The 12379-nt window shown below is 32.1% G+C and overlaps 1 protein-coding gene across 1 annotated transcript; it reads left to right on the top strand.

Moving 5' to 3' along the window:
* The first annotated feature begins 394 nt into the window (after positions 1-394).
* On the top strand, positions 395-11664 carry LOC141448499 (uncharacterized). The gene is made up of 5 exons (XM_074116878.1): positions 395-609; positions 1576-1659; positions 4519-4630; positions 5097-6066; positions 10213-11664. Exons 4-5 carry the CDS (start codon positions 5314-5316, stop codon positions 11089-11091), a joined length of 1632 nt encoding a protein of 543 aa, XP_073972979.1. The 5' UTR covers positions 395-609; positions 1576-1659; positions 4519-4630; positions 5097-5313; the 3' UTR covers positions 11092-11664.
* The last annotated feature ends 715 nt before the right edge of the window (positions 11665-12379 follow it).

Here is a 12379-nt window from a genome sequence, read left to right as displayed (position 1 = left end):
CAATCATGTTTGTACTAAATTGAAATAATTTATTGCAACTCTGTACCTAACTGTATATTGTATATGGTACAAAATGTTGAAAAGGAAAATAAAGATTATTACTGTGTAATAAACGCAAAACTTGAGTTAATGAACATGTGAACCAGTTGAGATCCTAAACGAATTGTGAGTGTTGGGGATTCTCTTAGCACTATCAAAGATTCTCTCCCCTAAAAAACTGCTTTTGGGGGTTTCGATGGTCATAATACTCAAACCCTAAATTGGATAAATTTAATCAGATTAATTGACGAAGCAGTAGTTTTCATAGAAGGGATATAGAAATTAATGTGTCAGAAGTTGCCGGGCGGGGGCAACGAATCCTAGTTGGACTACTAACCTTGTACAGCGCCACTTGACACAACAACATTATCACTCAAGAATTGACTTACGAGTTACGATATGCTAAGTTGCTAAGGAACGAACGAGCCCTTAAAATAATACAGAAAAATAATTAGTAGGTAGATGTCATGACAAGTGATTATTGCCGAAATGTCAGAAAACTTTTTGCTTGAGACAAGAGTGAAATCTGTTTACTTTTTTTTCATTACTTCAAAAAGTATAAGCAGTAAAGTAAGTAATAATTTGCATTCATTTTTTTTCTTTTGATCAATCGTAGTTGTGGGTTTAAAGTTATTATTTTCAACATGAAACGTGTCTGTCATTAAATAAAGTTGAAACAAAAATCTATCAATCAAGTGCAAAAGGTTTTTGGATTTTTGAACCTTTTATTAAAATAATAATAAAAGAAATAATGGTGAATCTCAGTTCTCTCTTCTTTCTAGAACGCAACGTTGTTATGTCAAATAATCCCAAAAAAAGGGCAGTTGTTGTTTCTTTTAACAGTTTTACTGGACAGAATCTATTGGTTAAAATTTGTGAAATATATTAGTTTAATTGCTATGGGAATTTAAATGAAAGACGATGCTGATTCTCTTATCGAACCGATGGATTTTGAAGATTGTCATGAGATGTACAGAGTGAACATACCATTAATTTAAATGTAATGCAACTGCATTCATTTTCATTTATCCATTCTTTGGTATTTTAAAAGTCCATCTCACACGTTCCAGCGTACTATGTAAAAATACAACTAAAAACATTCCTTTCGCTAATGAATTATCAAGCGAGTACAAGTATAGTTCCAAGAATGGGTACTGCCTCAAGTAAAATGTTAGAAAAAAGTCGGAAGGAAATTATTATTTCGAAAATTTCAATAACAGAAAGTGTAAATGTTCCCACCCGATTTTTTGTTTAAACTCAATTGGATACAGCTTTTTCATTGGACTTTTTCATCATTCATTGAATTTTTAAATATATATTTTTAATTGTGTAATTTCTGATTGATTAACTTCGAGCTTATTTCAATCGTTTTTTACAGAGAGAGAATTTAAAAAAACAATTTCATGTTCAGGAAAGTTATAAAACCTTTATTTCTTTTACAAATGTGACTCTAATGCATTAGTTTTAGTTCTTATTTATAAACAAACGAAATAAATAAAATTAAAAATTACTCTCTAATGCGTTGTGTTTTTTCAGTTTTGGCGATTCTCACTGAAAAATTAGTATCACAACATCTTGCACATCTGAGAGAATAGAAACATTTATTACGCTGTTTACCAAGTAAGATATATTCTGGAAATAAATATTCAATCTGATAGAATGATTGTAATTAAAACCTTACAAAAATCAAAATCGAAGTAGTACTACTCTGTGCATAAAGGAATAATGAAAAATATGAAATGCAGCCATTAGTGGGAAAACTTTGATATTGTGGAAGGATTCTGAAATTGGTGTAATTGTGAGTCATGGAGACTCAGATAGAAAGTGATTTTGACCCTAATAGCGAAGAAAAGATTGTCGAAGATTGTCAGGAGGTATATAGAGTGGATAGACCATTTAAATGTAATGAATGTGACTCTATTTGTGCCACATTTGAGATTTTAAAAGCCCATTTGCAAGCACACGCAATCAACAATTTGCGAAAGTATAGGGAAAACAATTACACTTGTGCAGAAACTATAGATCTAAGCGTACATAAACAATCAGATAAATGTAATGAAAGGGAATATAGGAGTGCAGCGAAAAATGATAGTTTGAACGATGATTGTTTGCGAACACTTAGTGGCGAGAACTCATACACATGTAGTGAGTGCGCATACACAACTAAAAAATCAGGATACTTGAAAATACACATGCGAACACATTCGGGCGAGAAACCGTTTACTTGTAATGAATGCGAATACAGTTGTAAAACATCAGGGTATTTGAAAGTACATATGCGAATACACACTGGTGAGCACCCATATAAATGTATACGATGTGAATATAGTTGTAAAACATCAAGCCATTTGAAAATACATATGCGAACACATACAGGTGAGAAGCCCTTTACTTGCAGTGAATGCGCGTTTAGCTGTAAAACATCAGGTCATTTGAAAAGACATATGCGAACACACACCGGCGAGAACCCACATATCTGTAGTGAATGTGAATACAGCTGTAAAACGTTAGGTTATTTGAAAATTCATATGCTAACACATACAGGCGAAAATCCATATACATGTAGCGATTGCTTGTACACCTGTAAAACATTAGGTAATTTAAAGGTTCATATGCGAACACACACAGGCGAAAAGCCATACTCATGCAATGAATGTGCATTTAGCTGTAAAACATCAAGTCACTTGAAAATCCATTTGCGATCACATTCAGGAGAAGAGCCATATATATGTAGTGTATGCGGTTACAGATGTAAATCATCAAGTCGTTTGAAAATTCATCATCGAAAACATTCTGGAGAGAAGCCTTATAAATGTAGTGAATGCTATTATAGTTGCCAAACTGCTGAACATCTGAAAGTGCATATTCGAACACATACAGGTGAAAAGCCATATATATGTGGGGTATGTGAATATAGTTGTAAAAAATCTGCTGATTTAAAAAGACATGTGCGTACCCATTCGGGGGAGAAGCCGTATAAATGTGAAGTATGCCAATACAGCTGTACGCAGTCAGGAAGTTTGAAAAGACATATGCGTACACATTCAGCCGAGAATTCATATAGATGTAGAGTATGTAAATATTGTTGTAAAACATCCGGTCGTCTGAAATCCCATCTGAGAACACATTTTGGAGAGAAGACAGATAAAGTAATGAATGTGAATACAGCTGTATTTAGACAGGCCACTTGAAAAATCCATCTACAAATACATTCATGAGAAAAGCCACATGAATGTAGTGAATGTGAATATAGTTATATAGAAAAATATTTTCTTGAATATACTTTTGCGTTGCGAACATAGTGTCGAGAGGCCCGTATAAATGTAAAAGAATATAATGTTATTTTAATGTGAAAGAATGTTTTAAATGTCTATATAAAACCCATACGTGTTCTCTAATTTTATGTATGTTATATTTATTCAATTAAAAAGCTTTTAAATAATGTGTAAAATTGATATCTATATATTTTTTCTTCGTGACATTTGTTTAAAATTTTGTGTGACTGATTATTCTACCAATTGATAGTTTCGTAATTTCATTTGATATGGATACAAAAAACGTGCTTGCTACGAAACATGACATTATTATTATTATTACATGTTGATGTCAGATGTCAGGTGCCCAATACAGAACCACTAGCGGAATCAACTTCAGCAGAGCAGCACTTGCCGCATTGATGTAGTTAGTAATATAACTTCTTCATACACTACTTTAGTTCATGGCCAGGATTAAATCTCATGTTTTCGTATCTTCTCGCAGAACAACTACATAAGGAAGGGATGAGCTGAGTGGATAGCGAATACTGTCTGTACTCAGTGATCACGGAATCGAATCCTGCTGGCCGTTAGATTTTCTCTTTCTTGAAGCTCCTTACAAGCTCACTGTCCTGGACGTCACGAAAATAATGCACTACAGTGGATGTCATATATTTTATAAATCAAGATTAATTAGCGGGTACATTGATTTTCACTGTAAACGATTCCTTTAATTTCCTTTACAATCTATAGTAAGTACAGTGAGAGGAATATCTGAATTTTTAGATGCCATAACAAATTACGATCATTAATTAAAAGTTTCCGTTTTTCCTAAGGTTAAAAGATACAATTTCTGGTTCATCAGTTATCACATGTTGCCTAAAAAGGAATAATTTAAAATATTTGGAAGAAATAATGCTAGGAGGGGGCTGCAGAATCTCACTTTTTAATCAATGCCACAGCGCCACTTGTCCATTTATTATGTAGCACTAGTATCTAGCTTAGGTGTCATTTTGGCAAGAGTGAAGGTTATATTTGATAAACGAAGTTATACGTAAAGATATTTTTGTTTTTTAATTGTAATAGACGTAGATGTTGGAACAATATATCATTAACAGTGTGAGGACAAGAGTATAATACAATTTATATCTTATTAGGTAGCAGACTGAAGAACTATGTATCATTTAGTGATATCTATTGCAATTAATAAATTTCTTATTTTAAGGCTTTACAAAAGTTATAAGTTACAATTATAAAAGATGTACAACTAGAGGATTTGCGAAGTAGAGCGACTAAAGCAGAAGTAATAAAGTACGATCAATAATCAAATGCTGAAGGTATTTGGACACTTTCTATTTCTATTTTTTTAATCTAATCTCAGCAATAACACGGCTTACTCTGATAACGATTCTCTGCAATGAAAAAGTAAAGAAGGTATTAAAGTAATGCTTAAATTAGTATTGTTAAGCATTCGGCATGATATTAAAAAAAAATTAATGGTAAGTTTAAGGACAGTCTCCCAAATTCCCCTCCATAAATTCCAAAGTAAAGGAAAAGATTGGAACTGTGTTCCTGCGATTGAAAAACTTTCAATAATAATCTTTCTTGACGGACTCAAACAAGTTTTGGCGAGAGATCGGATTTCTAAAGAAAAAATAATAATTAAAATGCGCGAAGGAAGGCGAAAATTGTATTTTCTAAATACTGAATTGCTGAAAAACAAAAAAAAAATGCAGTAATATGAATTTAATTAAATAAAATAATGATTTAATCATACTCTAATATTGTAAATTCTTTTTACAGATATGGCATTTCCTTCAGGAAGATCGTGCACTGCATTTACTTACAGCAACCTGAATTTGAAACACAGTAATTATTGCAAAAAAGAGAACCAGAAAAAAAAAGAAGTACATGTAAAAATGAAAGTCTAGATCATTCGTTCCATTATACTGGGCATTAGTGTTTAAACTGGAGAGAATCAGGTGCTAGGATATTTGCAAAGTATAAAAGAAGAGTTACAATGGAGCAGCATACTGAAGGTGATTTTAGAACTACGAATTGTCGAAAGGATTCGGAAGGTTTAACAGAGATTTATAGAATCGAGAGGCCATTCAAATGTAATGCATGCAATTGCATTTATCCATCATTTGAGCTTTTGCAAGCTCATCTTCTGTTACATTCACGTAATACGCTATGTAAATACAGTGAAAGCGATGACGGCTATGCAGTAATTTGGGATCTAAGCATACCTAAACGAACTCATTCAAGAGAGAAGCCATACTCATGTTCTGAATGTGAATTTATCTGTAAAATACCAGCCGAATTGAAAAGACACATGCGTACACATACTGGAGAAAAACCATATAAATGTAGGGAATGTGATTACTGTAGTACACAATCTGGTCATTTGAAAATACATATGCGGACTCATTCAAGCGAGAAGTTATTTAAATGTAACGAATGTGATTACAGCTGCAAAAGAGCTGGTGATTTGAGTAGACACAAGCGAACCCATTCTGGAGAGAAGCCGTATAAATGTAGTGAATGTGAATACAGTAGTACACAGTCTGGTCATTTGAAAATGCATTTATTAAAACATTCAAGCGAAAAACCATATAAATGCAGTGAATGCTGTTACAGTTGTAAAAGGGCTCCACATCTCATAGCACATATGCGAACACATTCAGGCGAGAAACCTTACAAATGCAGTGAATGTGAATACAGTTCAATAAGGTCTCGTGATTTGAGTTTGCACATGCGTACACATTTTGTCTAGAAGCTTTGTAGGGAATGTGATTATACTCTCAAATTTCATGTTATATAGTTTACATAAGCGGACATTGTTGAAACTTCTGAAATCAAGTTTACGTTGTTCAAGAGCCAGGAATCATTGTACTAACTTGTAAAGTTTTAGTTCTATAAGGTTTTGGAAGCCTAATAATTATAGTTTTTGAAAGTTTTTTTCAAAAATCGGATATTAAAAATTACTACTGCTGATTTAAGCTGGATTTCGCAAATTTAAAGAAACACAGGCCGAAATATCCCTACAAAACTGGTTTAAGCTGTGTAACGTTTAAATAGAAAGATGTCTAATAATTTGGACTTACTAATAGGAGTTAAACAATTCATGAACGGAGGGATTGACCAATTCCTGTAGGTTCTTGCAAATAAATAGGGTATATGTGTACGGTGAAATTCACCTTAAAATAAATAAATAAAATAAATGATGAACGACGAATATGTTATAAGGCAAATCAACGAAACATTGGAGCCTAATAGACGAAGTACTTTGTACAGAGAAGGTTTGGAAAAACCTCTACTCTACTTCAAAATGAATTCACTAATAGTGAATATTGTGGCAAACAATTAAACATTACCATTAAGCTCCTCGAGAAGAGCCCATAAAGAAGAAGACGAATTGGGGAATGTGACAATTCTAGTCTTGCTTTAGTAATTTTAAATATTTTTTTTTATTTCAGCCATAAATCAGGCCAAAAAGCCTGTGTATAAGTTAACGAACTGTTGATCTTGAAAGTGTAATTTTAAATCTTATTTTGAGCTCGCTTAAAGCGAAAATCTGGAATAATTGAAAATGCTGTTGCTACATTCGGTCGAGAAATGTTTTTAAAATAAATATAATGAACGCTAAAATGAACCGGAGTTTTGGGTATTAATTAAATTTGTAGGGGTAGCATCATGGATGCATGGCAAGGCTTTACGAAGTGAATCTATTGAAGATTATTGTGACATTTATGTCGAATAAATTTTGTATTGAAATAGTTATTTTGTCTTCATTTAAATGTAAATTAGTATGTTTTGATCCGTAGTGCTGACTAATATCATTATTTATATCCTTCATAAACCGCATCTTTACCCTATTTTTAAATAGAAATTAATCAAATTATACTAATGTATAAAATAAAAGAGAACTTTGTAGGTAATTAAATGCTGTAAGGTTCAGAAGACTGATTAATGTTGTAATGCTATTAGTGCTCTGAAAAGGTAAGGTATAACCAAAAATAAATCGTTGATTTTATCTTTAGTAGCTTGCAAGTTTACCAAGATGGTTAAAATCAATATTATCCAGCAATGAGGAATAAATCAGATTTTCAAAATATAAATCCTTGACTATCTTGAGCGCATTTATTTATTTAAATAAATTTATTAAATTTGATTCCTGTAATATAATATAGCTTAAAGACACACGTATTCGGTGAAAGCATACTTTTGTTTCTTTTTTTTAATGATTTAAGGCGCCTTAGCTTTTTTCAGTGCACTGCATTGTTCATCAATGTGGCTAATCTGCGGTACAGAAGGCCATTAAAGAAAAAGAAACCATTAACATAGACTGCAGTTCTTAGAGGTTTGGCTGAAAAAAAACTTTCCTGTGACCTTTTAGAGATATATACCACTTTTTGCCATTTAAGTGTCTAATTTTGTATAAATTCTTAAAATTTATATGACCTTGTCGCTTTGATTACAAGAAAGATTTCACAGAAATCAAAATAATGACTTTTGTAGTAAAAACATACATTAAGTATACAGTTACAATGCTAAACTACAAATAAAAAAACAAACTAATTCTTCTAAGAGCCATGATTTTTTGTATTGCATTACAAAATAGTTAAATACGCATAAAAACTATTCATTTACGGAAATTATGAAGACAAAATTTATCAAAGAATTAATCTGGTCACTGTGACTTACATCTTTTTTTCTATATCTCATTGAAAGGATTTCACTTTTAACATGGTATTTGAAGCAATTCGGATTTGATGGGCGACGAATCAACAACGAAGCTCAGGTCGTTCACACTTAGATATTGAATCCTTAACGAATAACTTCTTGTATTCGATTAGAATACGTACTGATTTCATCCGGAGTTGATTGCCATTACTCTTGAAGTGAAAAGCCGTTAACCCAGAGCAGTTTGTGGAAAATTTTAACTTAACCTTTGCGGTTCAGGTTCAAAGAAATAGCTTTGGCGTATTCATTTTTTTTTTTTTTTTGTTCTCCAAACTTATACCAGTTCAAAGCCCTAAAATCTTCATAAATATTCATGGATCAATCTACAAACTTCGTTTAAAAATATTTTCATACAAATTGATTTTATGAGGTATTCTATAGGAAGGCTAAAGTGACATTTCAAAAATTTCGCAGAATACACTCATAGAACGATGAAAATTAGTATTAAAAGAAAACCGTGATTGTTGTACACGTCAACACTAGTTAGAACTCGTCCAAGCAGGAGAGAGATCATAATTGACGAAAAACATTTCGTTAACATGAAATAAATACGTCTAGAGACGCATTTTGTTTAAATGAAATATGAATAATATCTAGTGGGAAATACACTTCTAGCAATGTTCTACAAAATATTTAATTAAAAGTATTTATAATATGCTTCAGTATTCATAAAAGGTAAAGAATATCTTAATATTCTGTTGAAAGAAAAGTATATAAGTTACTCATACCAAAAAGAAGTTCTCAACCCGTGAGACTGATTAGTAACCCATGTATGCATTATGGGATATGAAAACGAATTACTAACAACAATTATTTTTAGATATTTAGTATGTTCCAAGGGGGGCTCCAGAATTCCAGTTGATCCTAAAAAAAAAAAGTACGACAGCGCTACTTGCCATGTAACATTTCTTAGTTTTCGTTTCTCACAACAATGGTGAGGAGGGAAGGTACAAGCTTCAGATTAGTTCGATGTTAGATTTCGTTGTAAATTTGGTAAGAAATAGCAATTCTATTTATAGTATAGTATGATATTTATGATAAGATTACAATTAAAATTATAATCTTATTACAATCAACGATTTTGTTTTTTAGGACTTTAAGAAGCTGATGTAAAATCAATGATTGACGTAATTTTATAGCGGTGAGATTTACACTAGAACAGAAGCGATTGAAAAGCAAGATTCAAAAATATAGGATGAACAAAGATTTGTTAAAGGTATTTGGAATATTATAAATCTTTTGCTGAAACTGATATTAATTTTTCTGTGTTAGAATTAGGGTCACTTTGTTTTTTTTATATATTTATTATCTTCCAATAAACTTAGCCTATCCATTGAACTTGGTTTTTAAGTATGGTTTACTTTTGTTGCTAATCTGGGGTATATTTTATTACCTTTCATATACAATGTCTGATATAGTTTTCATTTTAATTGTGGGTGCTTCGAGTTGTATACATTGTGGTTTCTGCTTAAATTTTTGTGGTACTACTAAAGCATTTAGTTAATTATTGCTGAGCTAAGTGTAATTATTGTTATATTTAAGAAATGTCACCAAAAAAAATTGAGCGCAACTAACTAAAAACGAAAAGAAGAAAGACACTTGGGTTTACGGTGCCCTGGGTCAGACTTTTTTTCTTTTAATGAAACTAAGTATTAATACAAATCATTCACAAGAAGTGTTCTGTATGATGTATTGCATTCAATTAACTCTAAAGCATAGTTTTATCGACCGAAGTACAAGGAAACATTTATCATTTTAAATCAGATCATCCAATAGCGGAGAGTTTACTCGTCTTACTGTCGAAAAAAACCATCTATAAGGGTGCCTCATAAAAGACCAAAATATTTAACTATCGGAAAAAAAGTAAATCGTAAAGTTTTTCTCGAAAATGGTTTTTAAAAAAATTAACAAAATTCAAATATCTCCTCCCTCTAATTTAGTTATTACTTGTTTCAGATTTGGCTGTTCGTTGCGAAAAATCTATTAATACTTCCTCTTTTAATCAAACAAACCTTTTAGACATGCAAAATATTGAAAGGGAACAGACAAAATAGTTGAACTAGTAAGAAATATGTTGTGGAAATAGTTATCCAATCACCGACAAACTCGCTCGATTTAGTAGAATGATTATTACCCTTAGTGCTAGCCAGAACTTTTGTAAGGATATTTTTGAAGTAAATTCTATACAGTTACTATGGAGAAAAAGACTGAAGACTATTCGGAGAATATGAGAGATGAGAAAGATTTTGAAGCATATATGTTTGAGATTTTGAGAGCTAATTTGCTTACCGGAAATACTCAGTACAAATGTAGTGATTGTGATTACAGTACTACAGAAATTTGGGAACTAGAAGAACATGAACGAGCACACCTAGATGATAAGTTATATAAATGTAGTGAATGTGGGTATAGCTGTAGCCGTTCAGGATCTTTGATTGTACATAAACGAATACATTCAGGCGAGAAGCCATATAAATGTAATGAATGTGATTACAGCAGTACACAGTCTGGTCATTTGAAAATCCATTTGAAAACCCATTCAAGAGAACGGCCATATAAATGTAGTGTTTGTACGTACAGCTGTAAAAGATTAGGTGAATTGAAAATACATACGCGAACGCATTCAGGAGAGAAGCCATACAAATGTAGTGAATGTGAATACAGTTGTGCACAATCTGGTAATTTGAAAATTCACATGCGAACACATACTGGCGAAAAGCCATTCACTTGTAGTGAATGCGGTTACAGTTGTGTGCGGGTACAAGTTTATAAAGCTCATATGCGAGCACATTCAAGCAATAATCTTTATAAATGTAATGACTGTGAATACAGTTCACCACGGCCTAGTGATTTGAAAAAGCATAAACGTATCCATTCTGGCGAGAAATTGTTTATATGTGGGGAATGTGATTACAGTACTATACGGGCCAGTGATTTGAAGAAGCATATGCGAATACATTCGCGCGAGAAGTTTTATAAATGTAGTGAATGCGAATACATTGGTAGAGATTTAGATCTGGAAGAACATATGCAAATTCATACTTTCAGGTGAGTAGCCAGAGAAAACTGCGACCTTAGTCAGGCGCGCAAGCAGCCATTTAAATATAGATATACCAAAATATTTGGTTGGAAGCCATATAAATATTGTAAATGCAAATTTACATTCAGCCCAGGAGTTGTACATTTGTATCGAGTGCCTTAATTAGTGGGAGTGGACCGTAGCAGATCTTTGATAGCAGGAAGCTGCTGTAGCCACTAAAGATAGGAGTCAACTGTACTAACTAGAAATCCAGGCAAGTTACAGTGTAGGGTGCCAGGAATTCTGCTGTTCTTATTTTAATTTCATTATGTCATTTATGTACTTATTCTTTATTCTCTGTGATTAGGTTTTCCATTTAAAAAAAATTGATTAAGATGCAAGACCATTTTTTTTTTTTGTGACCATGGTTTTGGTCATTTTTTTTGTTACATATTTTTACATTCGTCATTTTACTGAACACGAAGAAGTTTTATGAATGATTCTAGCGATTCATTCGGTTATAACAGTTTACATTAACCTTATTTTAGACTCTTATTTAATTGTACTTACAACTTAACCCATTTTTAAATACATTTATTTATAATTTTTTATTGTTAAATTTTGTTTACCTTAGCCCAATCCCTTAAGTACACAAAACTACCATATTGATCACCTGAGCATTCTTTGATTACGAATATAATCCACTTCATTTTGTGAAACGATTTTTTACGAATGAAATGACGTTTTTTTTTTTTTCGAAATTTTATGTAGATTTGCATTTAGGAACTCTCGACGCTGCGCATCTTTAGAAGAGGAGTTTTTTCCCGATGTAAATAAGGCCCCCTCTAAAACAAATAACATTAATAACAACCCAAATCATCTAATTACTGGAGTGGTCAGAGCTTCCTTATTTGACATTAAAGTGCCTTCAAGCTCTATGTTAGACATTTATTGTGGGAAAGTATTCCAATCGTTCAAATTATCCACGAGCGAACGATTTGAATGAATATTAAATTCGAAATTTTTCAATGATACGGCTTGACTTGATGTACACTTTGGGGAAGGAGTTTGTAAATTTTATTAAAATTTTTCATGAAGAATTGGCAGGGAAAATATAGTAATTGCGTATTCGCAATTTGATTTGCTTTTTTAGGAAGAAGTACTGTATCCACGGTTTAATTTCTTATATAAAATTGCTATTTACCTAACGTAAATAAGTTCCACTTTTATTCGAATCCAATTTTTCCAAGATAATTCGTATTGTGTTCTTTGGAGAAAACAACTTTAAGCATCCTTTTAAACAATCTTCAAACAATTGGGG

The sequence above is a fragment of the Rhodnius prolixus genome, unplaced genomic scaffold, assembly GCF_049639745.1.
Source record: "Rhodnius prolixus isolate KJV_2025 unplaced genomic scaffold, Rpr scaffold_2, whole genome shotgun sequence".
NCBI lineage: Eukaryota > Metazoa > Arthropoda > Insecta > Hemiptera > Reduviidae > Rhodnius > Rhodnius prolixus.
Note: the sequence above shows the minus strand (reverse complement) of the source record. Positions and strands in the feature narration are given on the sequence as shown.

Excerpts from the sequence above, each read along its gene's own strand:
- LOC141448499 (XM_074116878.1), top strand. The coding sequence starts at position 5,314 with ATGGAGCAGCATACTGAAGGTGATTTTAGAACTACGAATTGTCGAAAG. Across the intron at positions 6,067-10,212 it reads ACATGCGTACACATTTTGTC|AGTAAATTCTATACAGTTAC; the intron begins TAGAAGCTTTGT and ends GGATATTTTTGA.